General features: G+C 32.9%; 2 protein-coding genes across 2 annotated transcripts in view; both read right to left on the bottom strand.

Annotated features, from left to right (window-relative positions):
• LOC133561112 (glutamate receptor ionotropic, NMDA 2A-like) overlaps nucleotides 1–3,845 on the bottom strand; it is a 128,375-nt gene extending 124,530 nt beyond the window's left edge. The window contains exon 1 of the mRNA XM_061914389.1: nucleotides 3,778–3,845. Within this exon, the coding sequence (XP_061770373.1) occupies nucleotides 3,778–3,845 (68 nt within the window). The remainder of the gene's footprint in view (nucleotides 1–3,777) is intronic.
• Nucleotides 3,846–6,673: 2,828 nt separating this feature from the next.
• Nucleotides 6,674–16,375, bottom strand: part of LOC133561056 (voltage-dependent P/Q-type calcium channel subunit alpha-1A-like) — a 130,823-nt gene continuing 121,121 nt past the window's right edge. Inside the window, exons 25-26 of the mRNA XM_061914265.1 lie at nucleotides 16,218–16,345; nucleotides 6,674–7,293 (exon numbers count right to left, since the gene is read on the bottom strand). Of these exons, the coding sequence (XP_061770249.1) occupies nucleotides 7,176–7,293; nucleotides 16,218–16,345 (246 nt within the window). The 3' untranslated portion in view covers nucleotides 6,674–7,175. The remainder of the gene's footprint in view (nucleotides 7,294–16,217; nucleotides 16,346–16,375) is intronic.

Below are 16,375 nucleotides of genomic sequence, written 5' to 3'. Positions count from 1 at the left end.
GACTTTAAGGTTTTATTACCAAAGTATAAAATACTACACGGTCTAGCTCCATCCTATCTTGCCGATTTTATTGTGCCATATGTCCCGACAAGAAATCTGCGTTCAAAGAACTCCGGCTTATTAGTGACTCCCAGAGTCCAAAAAAAACCTGCGGGCTATAGAGCATTTTCTATTGGGGCTCCAGTACTCTGGAATGCCCTCCCAGTAACAGTTCGAGATGCTACCTCAGTAGAAGTATTTAAGTCCCATCTTAAAACTGATTTGTATACTCTAGCCTTTAAATAGAACCTCTTTTTAGACCAGTTGATCTGCCGTTTCTTTTCTTTTTGCCTCTGCCCCCCTCTCCCTCATGGAGGGGCGCGGGGGGGGCGACAGGTCCGGTGGCCATGGATGAAGTGCTGGCTGTCCAGAGTCGGGACCCGGGGTGGACCGCTCGCCTGTGCATCGGTTGGGGACATCTCTGCGCTGCTGACCCGTCTCTGCTCGGGATGGTCTCCTGCTGACCCCACTATGGACTGGACTCTCACTATTATGTTAGATCCACTATGGACTGGACTCTCACTATTACGTTAGATCCACCATGGACTGGACTCTCACTATAATGTTAGAACCATTATGGACTGGACTCTCACTATTACGTTAGATCCACCATGGACTGGACTCTCACTATTATGTCAGATCCACCATGGACTGGACTCTCACTATTACGTTAGATCCACTATGGACTGGATTCTCACTATTATGTTAGATCCACTATGGACTGGACTCTCACTATTATGTTAGATCCACTATGGACTGGACTCTCACTATTATGTTGGATCCACTATGGACTGGACTCTCACTATTACGTTAGATCCACTATGGACTGGACTCTCACTATTATGTTAGAACCAGTATGGACTGGACTCTCACTATTACGTTAGATCCACTATGGACTGGACTCTCACTATTATGTAAGAACCACTATGGACTGGACTCTCACTATTATGTTAGATCCACTATGGACTGGACTCTCACTATTATGTTAGATCCACTATGGACTGGACTCTCACTATTATGTTAGATCCACTATGGACTGGACTCTCACTATTATGTTAGATCCACTATGGACTGGACTCTCACTATTACGTTAGATCCACTATGGACTGGATTCTCACTATTATGTTAGATCCGCTATGGACTGGACTCTCACTATTATGTTAGATCCACTATGGACTGGACCCTCACTATTATGTTAGATCTACCATGGACTGGACTCTCACTATTACGTTAGATCCACTATGGACTGGACTCTCACTATTATGTTAGATCCACTATGGACTGGACTCTCACTATTATGTTAGATCCACTATGGACTGGACTTTCACAATATTATGTTACACCCACTCGACGTCCATTGCTCTCCAAGGTTTTTCATAGCCATTCTTATCGACGTCCCACTGGGTTGTGAGTTTTTCCTTGCCCTTATGTGGGCGCTGAATCGCGGATGTCCTTTTGGCTTGTGCAGCCCTTTGAGACACTTGTGATTTAGGGCTACATAAATAAACATTGATTGATTGATTAAGAAAAACAACTTCCATCAACTTCTATATTGTATCTGGACTCCAGAATGGACAGAAATAATCTCGAAAATATTCCAAAATATTGTTTCCAGAAGTTGTTTAAAAACGCTTGTAGTAGTACCTCTTAAGGGGATTAGCTCCGAAGCTAACAGTCGACTTTGTGGGTTTTTTAATAATACTTTCCCTCCGTTTGGCAGAGTAAGAACGCCTTAGAACCGGCCTGCTCTTTGATCTCCCCCTGTTTTCTGATCCACACACATATATTATTATTTGTAGTATTCAGCCCGGAGAGACAGTGAAGAGAGAGGCGCTCACACTTTTCCGATCATCTTAAAGGGGAACATTATCACCAGACCTATGTAAGCGTCAATATATACCTTGATGGTGCAGAAAAAAGACCATATATTTTTTTAACCGATTTCCGAACTCTAAATGGGTGAATTTTGGCGAATTAAACGCCTTTCTGTTTATCGCTCTGGAGGGGATGACGTCACCGAGGTAACACACCTGCCATTTTCATTTTCACATTACAAACACCGGGACTCAGCTCTGTTATTTTCCGTTTTTTTCGACTATTTTTTGGAAGCTTGGAGACATCATGCCTCGGAGGGTGTAACAACACTAACAGGGAGGGATTCAAGTTGCACCACTGGCAAGAAATCTGCCGCCAGACCCCCATTGAATGTACCAGAGTGTCTTCACATTTTACCGGCGATGCTAAGGCAGACATGGTACATAGATGTATGGATAACCTGCAGATGCATTTGCAACGATTAAGTCAACGAAATTTTCAACCGTTTTCATTGTAAACCCATTGTAAACATTGGGTCTCAGTACTGTTATTTTCCGTTTTTTTGACTATTTTTTGGAACCTTGGAGACATCATGCCTGGGAGGGTGTAACAACACTAACAGGGAGGGATTCAAGTTGCACCACTGGCAAGAAATCTGCCGCCAGACCCCCAATGAATTTACCAGAGTGTCTTCACATTTTACCGGCGATGCTAAGACAGACATGGCACAGAGATGTGAAGTGAAGTGAATTATATTTATATAGCGCTTTTTCTCTAAGTGACTCAAAGCGCTTTACATAGTGAAACCCAATATCTAATTTTTTACATTTAAACCAGTGTGGGTGGCACTGGGAGCAGGTGGGTAAAGTGTCTTGCCCAAGGACACAACGGCAGTGACTAGGATGGCGGAAGCGGGGATCGAACCTGCAACCCTCAAGTTGCTGGCACGGCAGCTCTACCAACCGAGCTATACCGCCCCGATGTGTGGATAACCCGCAGATGCATTTGCAACGATTAAGTCAACGAAATCACAAAGGTGAGTTTTGTTGATGTTGTTGACTTATGTGCTAATCAGACATATTTGGTCGCGGCGTGACTGCCAGCTAATCGATGCTAACATGCTAGGCTAATCGATGCTAACATGCTATTTACGCTAGCTGTATGTACATTTGAAACTAGATACCCACATTTAATGCGAAACAAACACTTACCAATCGACGGATTTAAGTTGCTCCAGTGTCACAAGATGCGAAAGTCCTGATCGTTTGGTCCGCACATTTTACCGGCGATGCTAATAGGGCAGGCATGCTATGGGCCACTTCATTAGGTACACCCACGCTATGGCCGAATAGTGTCAATAGCTTCAATTTCTTCTTCAATTTCGTTTTCGCTATCTGCCTCCATACTCCGACCATCTGTTTCAATACATGCGTAATCTGTTAAATCGCTTAAGCCGCTGAAATCCGAGTCTGAATCCGAGCTAATGTCGCTATATCTTGTTGTTTGTATTGGCAGCCCTGTATGACGTCACAGAGAAATGGACAGTCCGCATCGCAAATAGCGAAAATCAAGAACTTTAAAGCTTTTTTTTAGGGATATTCCGGGAGGTGTAAAATTTTGAAGAAAAACTTCGAAAAATAAAACAAGCCACCGGGGACTGATTTTTTATTGTTTTTAACCCTTTTTGAAATTGTGATAATGTTCCCCTTTAAAAGCGCGGGTCCGAATACAGGACGGCGGACAACTTCAAAAAGCGCTACGTGTGCTAAAGCTAGCGGCTAGCCAGGCTCCTGTCTGGCGCAGCCGATTTAAAAGGCTCTCGGTGGACACCAGACCGTGAAAAGTCCAACGTTCCTGACCCAAAAAAACACACACATACACATGTGTCCATTCCCCCCCCCCCCCCCCCCCCCCCCCCCCCACCAGAAGAAGACAGAGACACAAACAGAGCGGGTGTGGCCGTTAAGAATGGGTATGCTTACATCCTCCATGTTAGCGCGCTAATGCTAAGACAGCCGCTGCATGCTAACCGCTGAGTCACTGTGGTGGACGGCCGGTCCAAAAGGACATTAGTGACTCTGAAAAGGACGTAAATTTGGGGCTTAATACATTATTATTTTTTTTTTCAAGTGGCATAAGCAACGCTAAGTTTGCAGCGTACGCTCTCAACATGGAGCAAGTAACAGATAACGACAATATTTGTCTGGTATTTGAAAATCTGATAAAATAGTCACATTGCATGGAGGTTCATTTGTGTTTTTATTACAAAAAAAATTTTGGACACAGAATTTATGTAACTGATTTTTCTGTTTATATTTTGTGAACTACTTTTTATTTATTTTTTTTTTACATGAAGTCATGCTCAGTCTTTAGTTTAAGCTTATTTTTTTTAATAAAGCAGAAGTGGTTTTTGAGAATCAACAAAAGTTTTTGCACTGATTTTTATTTTTATTTACATTGAATTGCTAGGCACTGATTTTTTTCCACACTGAATTTTCCTACACTGATTTTTTTCACAGAATTTTTTACACACAACCACATTTGTTTTACATAGAATTTGTATTCACTGAATTATTTTTCACCATTTTTTTTTTACACTAAAATGTTTCATCAAAACCAACTTTTTCACAGACACAATTTTTTTTATTTAATTTTTGGTTTGTCTGATCTTGAATGGGATTGTGCTGAAAATTTTAATTTACCCTCAGGGATTAATAAAGTATTTTTGATTCCGATTTAACAGTGAATTTTGGTACATGGAATTTATTTTAACACTGAATTTTTTTACACTGAATTTTTAACACATAAAATTTTCAGGGACCAAATTTTTTTTTTTACACTGAATTTTTACACACCAACTTTTCATACACTGAATTTTTTATCAGTTAATTTTCCACAATGAATTTTGATACATTTTCTTTTACACCAAATTTGTTTACACCAAATTTTTTTCACATAAAATTTTTACACACTGAATTTCTATGCCCTGAATTATTATTTTACACAATTATTTCACATTGAAATTTTTTACACTTTATTTTTTACACACCAAATTTTTCATAAATTTAATTTTTCAACTGTGAATTTTGATACATTTAATATTTTTTTTAACACATGAAATTTTTGCAGACTGCATTTTTTACACACCAACTTTTCATACACTGATTTTTTTAACAGTGAATTTTTCTACAATGAATACATTGTTTTGTGTTTTTACACTGTATTTTTTCCACACCAAATTTGTTTACACTGGATTTTTACACACTGAATTTTGAAACACTGATTTTTTTTTTTACATAGAGTTTTTACACTGAATTTCTATGTACATTGAGTTTGTTTACACAGAACTTTTTACACATCAACTTTTCGTAGACTACATTTTTTAACAGTGAATTTTGATACATTAAATTTTTTTTGACACTGAATTTTCAACACATTAAATTTTTGTACACTAAATTTACTTTTACACTGAATTTTACACAAAATCTTTACACACAAACTTTTCATAAACTGATTTTTTAACAGTGAATTCTTTTACAATGAATTTTGATGGATTTATTTTTTTTTACACTGAATTTTTTTCACACCAAATTTGTTTACACTGGATTTTTACACAGTAAATTTTTTTTACATAACATTTTTACACACCGAATTTTTATGCAGTGAATTATTATTTTACACAATTATTTTAGATTGATTTTTAACACAGAATTTTCAACACTGAATTTTTTTACAGTGATTTTTCAACATAGAATTTTGACACGCTGAATTTCTATGCACTCTATCATTTTACACAATTCTTTTACATCAATTTTTTTTAACACTGGGTTTTTACACTTAATTTTCAACAGTAAATGTTTTTACTGTGATTTCTATACACTGAATTATTTTTACACACTGAATTTTTATGCAATGAATTATTATTTTACACAATTATTTTACATTGATTTTTAACACTGGATTTTTACACACTGAATTTTCAACACTGATTTTTTTTACAGTGATTTTTCAACATAGAATTTTGACACGCTGAATTTCTATGCACTCTATCATTTTACACAATTATTTTACCTAAATTTTTTTAACATTGGATTTTTACAACAGCAAATGTTTTTAAAGGAATTTTTTTACACACTGAATTATTTTTACACAATTTGTACACTGAATTTTTACACCCAACATTTTTATACACTGAATTTTACTAAACAAATGATTTTCTACATCAAATTTTGATTCATTGATTTTTTTTTACACTGAATTTGTTTACACTGAATTTTGCAAAAGTTATTTCCTCCATAAAATTTTGATTTTTTGGGATTTTTTACATTTTTACACTGAATTTTTTTTTACAGTGAATTTTTTATCAACTAAATTTTTATTAAAATTATTTTTTGGCCCTGTATTTTTACACACAACATTTCAAAACATTGTATTTGAACATGCAGCATTTTTAAACACATTTTCATCCAATTAAAGTGTCAGCATAATTTGATGTAAATAAAAATAATAATAAAAAAATTTAGTACACAGAATTGAAATGTAGAAAATTCAGTGAGAGATTAAAAAAATTTCGTAATAAAAAAACACAAATTTACCTCAAAAGAAGTGGGTTTTGAGTTTTGAAGCAACAAATATTTCTGCACGGAAATTTTTTTTTTTTTACACTTAATTTTTACACACTGCATTTGAACAAACTGACATGTTCGAATTTGTCTACATTTTTTTTTTAAGCAAATAAAATTCAAGCACGAAAAATTTCAGTGTCAAAATTTTTTGGGGAACAAAGGCACAAATCCACCTCCATACAATCTCGCTTGCCTTGACTGTCGCCATGGAGACACGTTTGTTTGTCTACGCCGAGGCCCCGCCGCCTGTGGGTGTGTCTCCGTGCTGATAAACCCCGCCTCCCCGACCAAACAAAAAAGATGCACGTGGCCCCAAACATTTCCTGCTCAGGCAAAATCAGACAGCAAGCAGAAATGGAAACCAAAAAGAGAAAAAGATGACTTGTGTTTTGACCTCTGAATGAAAACGTGGATTTTTCCCGACGACGGCGAGTGCAGTGCACCACCGCATGCTTCACACACACACTCTTATCTGTGTGTGTGTGTGTGTGTGTCAAACATTCCCATGGTCCCGTCAGAATGCAAATAAATACACCCTGGATGGCAGAATAGTGATGCAAACCTCGAAAAGAACAAACGATGACAAAGGAAGGATATAATCCGTCTTAAAAAAAAAAAAAAGAGCGACATTCATTCCACTCTCTTAAAAGGCGAGCAGGTTGCGTTTGTGAGTGGTTGGAAAGGGGGGGGGGTGCTTTAGGGGGGTGCAGTCCAAACCTTGCAGGCCACCCTATGCGGGCACTTCTTGCCAAGGCCCAGGGGAGGGGAGATAACTCGCAATAAACTGTACATATCCTTATAATGTATGCGCCCGCTGCAAGAAAGACACAAGGGAGGTTAGGAGGAGGTCACGGGAGGAGAGAACACAACAGCTGGAGAAGGGCGAGAGAGGGAGAGAGAGAGAGAGAGAGAGAGAGAGATGCCTTCCTCGCATGCACAAAGAGGACAGGAGGAAGAGGAGTGTCGGGCTGCAAGAAAAAAAACATCCGGAAGACGGAAGTCAGGGGTGTCTAAAGTCCGCCACGTTCTGAAAATACTATTAAAAAAGGATAAAAAGTTGCAATGTTGACTCTGATAACACACAAGATGTTTTTCCACCCCCCAGAAAATCATGAATTGAAATCAATGGTGTTGTGAATTATCGGCGTATTTAAGTCGCCAATTACTTCACATTAAAAAGTCCACTAATTTTTGGGAAAATATTGAATATTTTATGGGGTTTGGCGTAATAAAATGATAAAGGGCATAAAAAAACCAAATACAAAACAAACCCTATAAAATAATGGACGTATGGATCTGAAATTGATCGAAAGACTTAAGTGTTGGAAGTTAAAAAACAACAACAACAAAAACACATAAAATGCATGACTTATTTTTAACACATTTATAAAAAACTGTCGTTGCTGAAAAAATAATAATGAATTAAAATCAATGGTGTCATAAATTATTGGCATATTTAAGTCTCCAATTACTTCACATTAAAAAATACACTAATTTTGGGGGAAAATATTGCATATTTTATGGTTTTCACGTAATAAAATAATGTCTACTTTGACAAAAATGGCATAAAAAAACCAATATAAAAAAAAAACATAAATAAATAATAACTTGTAATGGATGTATGGATCTGAAATGGATTTAAAAACTTAAGTGTTAGAGGTTAAAAATAAATAAATAAAACAGTCATTGCTGAAAAAATAATAATGAATTAAAATCAATGGTGTCATAAATTATTGGCATATTTAAGTCTCCAATTACTTCACATTAAAAAATCCACTAACTTTGGGGGAAAATATTGCATATTTATGGGTTTCACGTAATAAAATGATAAAAAAAACAAATACAAAAAAACCCCCATAAAATAATAATAACTTGTAATGGAGGTATGGATCTGAAATTGATCTAAAGACTTAAGTGTTGGAAGTTTAAAAAATATACAAACACAGAAATAAAATGCATGACTTATTTTTAACACATTTATAAGTGGGGCTCTTTTGGGGAAAAACAGTCATTGCTGAAAAAAATAATAATCAATGGTGTCATAAATTATTGGCATATTTAAGTCTCCAATTACTTCACATTAAAAAATCCACTAATTTTGGGGAAAATATTAAATATTTTATGGGTTTCACTTAATAAAATGATGTCTACTTTGTCAAAAAGGGCATAAAAAAACAAATATAAAAAAAACCCATAAAAAAATAATAACTTGTAATGGACGTATGGATCTGAAATTGATCTAAACACTTAAGTGTTGGAAGTAAAAAAAACAACAACAAACAAAAAAACACAAATAAAATGAAACAGTCATTGATGAAAAAATAATAATGAATTAAAATCAATGGTTTTGTGAATTATTGGCATATTTAAGTCTCCAATTACTTCACATTAAAAATTCCACAAATTTTGGGGAAAATAATGCATATTTTATGGGTTTCACGTAATAAAATGATAGATAGCATAAAAAAATAAAATAAAATAAAAACATAAAAAATAATAATTACTTGTAATGGACGTATGGATCTGAAATTGATCGAAAGACTTAAGTGTTGGAAGTTTAAAAAACAAAAAAACACAGAAATAAAATGCATGACTTATTTTTAACACATTTATAAGTGGGGCTCTTTTGGGGAAAAACTGTCATTGCTGAAAAAATAATAATGAATTAAAATCAATGGTGTCATAAATTATTGGCATATTTAAGTCTCCAATTACGTCACATTAAAAAATCCACAAATTTTGGGGGAAAATATTGCATATATTATGGGTTTCACGTAATAAAATAATAAAGGGCATAAAAAAAACAAATACAAAAAAACCCCCATAAAAAATAATACTAATTTGTAATGGACGTATGGATCTGAAATTGATCTAAAGACTTAAGTGTTGGAGGTAAAAAAACAAAAAAAAAACACATACAAATAAAATGTCTGACTTATTTTTAACACATTTATAAGTGGGGCCCTTTTGGGGAAAAACAGTCATTGCTGAAAAAATAATGAAATAAAAATCAATGGTGTCATAAATTGTTGACATAAAAGTCTCCGATTACTTAACATCAAATATTCTACTCATTTTGGGGAAAATATTGCATATCTTATGGGTTTCACTTAATGAAATGATGTCTACTTTGTCAAAAAGGGCATAAAAAACAAATAAATTAAAAAAAAACAATTAAAAAAATGACAACTTTTAATAGACGTATGGGTCTGAAATTGATCTAAAGACTTAAGTGTTGGAAGTTAAAAAAAAAAAAAAAAAAAAAACATAAATGAAATAAAACAGTCATTGCTGAAAAAAAAATAATAATGGTGTCATAAATTATTGGCATATTTAAGTCTCCTATTACTTCACATTAAAAACCCACTAATTTTGGGGGAAAATGTTGCATATTTTATGGGTTTCACGTAATAAAATGATGTCTACTTTAACAAAAAGGGCATAAAAAAAACAAATAGAAAAAAAACCCCATGAATAAATAATAACTTGTAATGGACATATGGATTTGAAATTACTATAAAGACTTAAGTGTTGGAAATTAAAAAACAAAACACATATAAAATAAAAAGCGCATTGCTGAAAAAATAATAATGAATTAAAATCAATGGTGTCATAAATTATTGGCATATTTAAGTCTCCAATTACATAACATTAAAAATTCCACTAATTTTGGGGAAAATATTGAATATTATATGGAGGTTGAGGTAATAAAATGATAAAGGGCATAAAAAAACCAAATACAAAACAAACCCTATAAATTAATGGACGTATGGATCTGAAATTGATTGAAAGACTTAAGTGTTGGAAGTAAAAAACAACAACAACAACAAAAAACACATAAAATGTATGACTTATTTTTAACACATTTATAAGTGGGGCTCTTTTGGGGAAGAACAGTCATTGCTGAAAAAATAATAATGAATTAAAATCAATGGTGTCATGAATTATTGGCATATTTAAGTCTCCAATTACTTCACATTAAAAATCCCACTAATTTGGAGGAAAATATTGCATATTTTATGGGTTTGATGTAATAAAATTATGTCTACTTTAACAACAAGGGCATAAAAAAAACAAATAGAAAAAAACCCCATAAATACATAAAAACTTATAATGGACGTATGGATCTGAAATGGATTTAAAGACTTAAGTGTTCGAAGTTGAAAAAAAAATAATAATAAAATAAAACAGTCATTGCTGAAAAAATAATAATGAATTAAAATCAATGGTGTCATAAATTATTGGCATATTTAAGTCTTCAATTACTTCACATTAAAAAATACACTAATTTTGGAGGAAAATATTGCATATTTTATGGGTTTCACGTAATAAAATGATGTCTACTTTAACAAAAAGGGCATAAAAAAAAAACAAATAGAAAAAAAAACCCCATAAATAAATAATAACTTGTAATGGACGTATGGATCTGAAATGGATTTAAAGACTTAAGTGTTAGAAGTTAAAAAAAAATAAAAAAATAAAATAAAACAGTCATTGCTGAAAAAATAATAATGAATTAAAATCAATGGTGTCATAAATTATTGGCATATTTAAGTTTTCAATTACTTCACATTAAAAAATACACTAATTTTGGAGGAAAATATTGCATATTTTATGGGTTTCACGTAATAAAATGATGTCTACTTTAACAAAAAGAGCATAAAAAAAAAAAACAAATAGAAAAAAAACCCCATAAATAAATAATAACTTGTAATGGACGTATGGATCTGAAATGGATTTAAAGACTTAAGTGTTAGAAGTTGAAAAAAAAATAAAAAAATAAAATAAAACAGTCATTGCTGAAAAAATAATAATGAATTAAAATCAATGGTGTCATAAATTATTGGAATATTTAAGTCTTCAATTACTTCACATTAAAAAATACACTAATTTTGGAGGAAAATATTGCATATTTTATGGGTTTCACGTAATAAAATGATGTCTACTTTAACAAAAAGGGCATAAAAAAAAAACAAATAGAAAAAAAAAAACATAAATAAATAATAACTTGTAATGGACGTATGGATCTGAAATGGATTTAAAGACTTAAGTGTTAGAAGTTGAAAAAAAAATAAAAAAAAAAAATAAAACAGTCATTGCTGAAAAAATAATAATAAATTAAAATCAAGGGTGTCATAAATTATTGGCATATTTAAGTCTTCAATTACTTCACATTAAAAAATACACTAATTTTGGAGGAAAATATTGCATATTTTATGGGTTTCACGTAATAAAATGATGTCTACTTTAACAAAAAGGGCATTAAAAAAAAAACAAATAGAAAAAAAAACCCATAAATAAATAATAACTTGTAATGGACGTATGGATCTGAAATGGATTTAAAGACTTAAGTGTTAGAAGTTAAAAAAAAATAAAAAAATAAAATAAAACAGTCATTGCTGAAAAAATAATAATGAATTAAAATCAATGGTGTCATAAATTATTGGCATATTTAAGTCTTCAATTACTTCACATTAAAAAATACACTCATTTTGGAGGAATATATTGCATATTTTATGGGTTTCACGTAATAAAATGATGTCTACTTTAACAAAAAGGGCATAAAAAAAAAACAAATAGAAAAAAAAAAACATAAATAAATAATAACTTGTAATGGACGTATGGATCTGAAATGGATTTAAAGACTTAAGTGTTAGAAGTTAAAAAAAATATAAAAAAATAAAATAAAACAGTCATTGCTGAAAAAATAATAATGAATTAAAATCAATGGTGTCATGAATTATTGGCATATTTAAGTCTCCACTTAAAAAAAATCCACTATTTTGGGGGAAAATATTGCATATTTTGTGGGTTTGATGTAATAAAATTATGTCTACTTTGACAAAAAAGGGCATAAAAAAACCCCAACAAAAAAACATAAAAAAGTAATAACTTGTAATGGACGTATGGATCTGAAATTGATCCGAACACTTAAATATCGGAAGTTTAAAAAACAACAACAACACACAAATAAAATGTATGACTTATTTTTAACACACATATACATATATACATATATATACATACATACATACATATATGTATATATACATATATCTATATATACATATATACTGTACATATATGTACAAACGTATACATATATGTATATATGTGTGTGTACATATGTATATGTACATATTTATGTATATTATTGTATATATGTATATACATATACACACACATACATATATATTTTTACTTTATATTGACAGATAGACCTGAAGTGGATCAAGAGATTTAAGTGACTACAAAAAAAACAAAGGGCCACTTCCTTTGATGTGGCCTGCAAAAGGCTGGAAATATTTATCCATCCATAACGGACATACTGGCCAAATGTGTTTCTCCTGCCAATGCAGGGGTGGGCAACCCGCGGCTCCGGAGCCGTATGCGGCTCTTTAGCGCCGTCCTAGTGGCTCTCTGGAGCTTTTTCAAAAATATATGAGAAATGGAAATGATGAGGGGAAAACATTTTTTTGTTTTAATTTGCTTTCTGTAGGAGGACAAACATGACACAAACTTCGCTAATTGCTATAAAGCACACCGTTTATTATAAACATGCTTCACTGATTCGAGTATTTGGCGAGCGCCGTTTTGTCCTACTAATTTTGTTGGTCCTTGAACTCACCGTAGTTTGTTTACATGCATAACTTTCTCCGACTTCCTAAGACGTGATTTATGCCACTACTTTTTTTGTCTCATTTTGTCCACCAAACTTATAACTTTGCGCATGAATGCACAAAGGTGAGTTTTGTTGATGTTATTGACTTGTGTGGAGTGAGCTAATCAGACATATTTGGTCACTGCATGACTGTAAGCTAATCCATGCTAACATGCTATTTAGGCTAGCTATATGTACATATTGCATCATTATGTCTCATTTGTAGCTATATTTGAGCTCATTTAGTTTCCTTTAAGTCCTCATAATTCAATTTATATCTCATGACACACTATCTGTATGTAATATGACTTTTAATTTTTTGCGGCTCCAGACAGATTTGTTTTGGTATTTTTGGTCCAATATGGCTCTTTCATCATTTTGGGTTGCCGACCCCTGTGACAATGTAATAAAATAAAAATGAATATTTCTAATTCTCTGCTTGTCAACTTGACTTCTGATATCACACGGCAAGCTGTCCATCAATCTGTGAGTAAAAAGTAGAATAATCCGAGACAACGGGGAAGGTAAACAAAGCATCAAGGTTGTTGTACGCTTAATATTCCACAAGGGCCGATATAATTGGAATGTGGCCCTCGATAAAAAGGTGTTTGAACCCTCTGACATAAAAGAAAAGAAACTTCAGATCTTTGAGTATTGGCCGATACCAGGAATTATTCCACACGATATCAGCAGGGACCACAGTACATTGTTTTATTTTTTTCGGTGGAATGTTGGAACAGGTTTTTTTTTTTAAAAGGTCGCTTTGAAAAAACACTAAACTTATGACGGACTTACGCTGTCTTTAAGTGGGGTGGTATTTTACCAAGATAATTCATGAATGGAAGCAGTGAGTTGAATCGTGCGGACACGTTTGTTACTGGATACTTTCTAACATGCCTTGGAGACTTTGCAACATGTATGTTTTGCTGGTGTGTGAAAAATACATTTTATTTTTCCAAAACTGGCAGCTCACTCGCTGGTTTATTACTGTAAAATGTACAGTGGTCCCTACAGCATAATACTGTGAAGGGAAAAACAACACCAATTTTTTTTAATGGTAAAATTCTGGCGACTGAAATAAGAGTTCTTTTTTACCACGCCGTGAAGTTGTAAATTTACAATAAAAAAGGTATATATATATATATATATGTATGTATATATATATATATATATATATATATATATATATATATATATATATATATATATATATATATATATATATACATATATATATACATTTATATATATATATATATATATACAGGTATGTGTGTATATAAGTGTGTGTGCGTAAATAGGTGAGTGTATCGGTGTGTGTATGTATAGGTTTGTGTATACAAGTGTGTGTGTATATATAGTAATGTGTATAAGTGTGTGTATAGATGTGTATATATAAGTGTGTGCATGTGTATAGGTGTGCGTATAGGTGTGTGTATATATAAGTGTGTGTGCGTGTAGGTGTGTGTGTTTGTATAGTTGTGTGCATAGATTTATGTATACAAGTGTGTGTTTGTGTATATAGTTGTGTGTATAAGTGTGTGCATAGATGTGTGTATATATATATATATATATATATATATATGTATGTGTGTGTGTGTGTGTGTCTATAGGTGTGCGTATGTATAATTGTACATACATAAGTGTGTGTGGATGCATAGTTGTGTGTATATACATAAGTGTGTGTGTGTGTGTATATATAATTGTATATACATAAGTGTGTGTGTGGATGCATAGTTGTGTGTATATACATAAGTGTGTGTGTGGTGTGTGTGTGTGTGTGTGTGTGTGTGTATAGGCGTGTGTATATATAATTGTATATACATAAGTGTGTGTGGATGCATAGTTGTGTGTATATACATAAGTGTGTGTGTGTGTGTATATATAATTGTATATACATAAGTGTGTGTGTGTGGATGCATAGTTGTGTGTATATACATAAGTGTGTGTGTATATATATAAGTGTGTGTGTGTGTGTGTATATATAATTGTATGTGTGTATATATATATGCGTGTCTATATATATATATATATATATATATATATATATATATATATATATATAAAAATGTGTCTATAGGTGTGTGTATCTATAATTGTACATACATAAGTGTGTGTGGATGCATAGTTGTGTGTATATACATAAGTGTGTGTGTGTGGATGCATAGTTGTGTGTATATACATAAGTGTGTGTGTATATATATAAGTGTGTGTGTGTGTGTGTATATATAATTGTATGTGTGTATATATATATGCGTGTCTATATATATATATATATATATATATATATATATATATATATATATATATATATATATATATATATAAAAATGTGTCTATAGGTGTGTGTATCTATAATTGTACATACATAAGTGTGTGTGGATGCATAGTTGTGTGTATATACATAAGTGTGTGTGTGTGGATGCATAGTTGTGTGTATATACATAAGTGTGTGTATGTATAGGCGTCTGTATATATAATTGTATATACATAAGTGTGTGTGTGTATATAGGTGTTTAAGTGTACATAGGTGAGTGTATAGGTGTATATATATATATATATATATATATATATATACATATGTGTGTGTGCATTAGTGTGTGTGTGTGTACGTACATAGGTGTGTGTGTATCAGTGTGTGTGTACATAGGTATACAGATGTCTGTATATATAGGTTATATATAGGTGTGTACAAATGTACGTGAATAAGTGTATATATATATATATATATATATATATATATATATATATATATATAGGTATGTGTGTATATGAGTGTGTGAGTGTGTGTGTGTAAAGATGTGTGATTATATAGGTATGAGGATACATAAGAGTATGAGTGTACATAAGTGTGCATGTGTACATAGGTGAGTGTATAGGTGTGTGTGTGTGTATAAGTGTGTGTGTATCGGTGTGTGTACATAGGTTGTATATACATAAGTGTGTGTGTGTGTGTGGATACATAGTTGTGTGTATATACATAAGCGTGTGTGTGTGTGTGTATAGGCGTGTGTATAGGTGGGTGTATATATATATATAGGGGTGTGTGTGTGTGTGTGTGAGCGCGCCACACTCACCAGGCGGCAGGGTCGTACTCGGCCCATATCCTTACGTACTCGTCCAGGTGATGCGGCCCCAGGATGGAAGAGTCTCTGGTCAGGTACTCAAAGTTGTCCATGATGACGGCCACAAACAGGTTGAGCATCTGCACACAGCGACGGCAGACATCAGCAAC

The sequence above is a fragment of the Nerophis ophidion genome, linkage group LG01 (assembly GCF_033978795.1).
Source record: "Nerophis ophidion isolate RoL-2023_Sa linkage group LG01, RoL_Noph_v1.0, whole genome shotgun sequence".
Taxonomy (NCBI): Eukaryota; Metazoa; Chordata; class Actinopteri; order Syngnathiformes; family Syngnathidae; genus Nerophis; species Nerophis ophidion.
The sequence above is the reverse complement of the archived record's forward strand: the minus strand, read 5'-3'. Positions and strand labels throughout refer to the sequence as shown.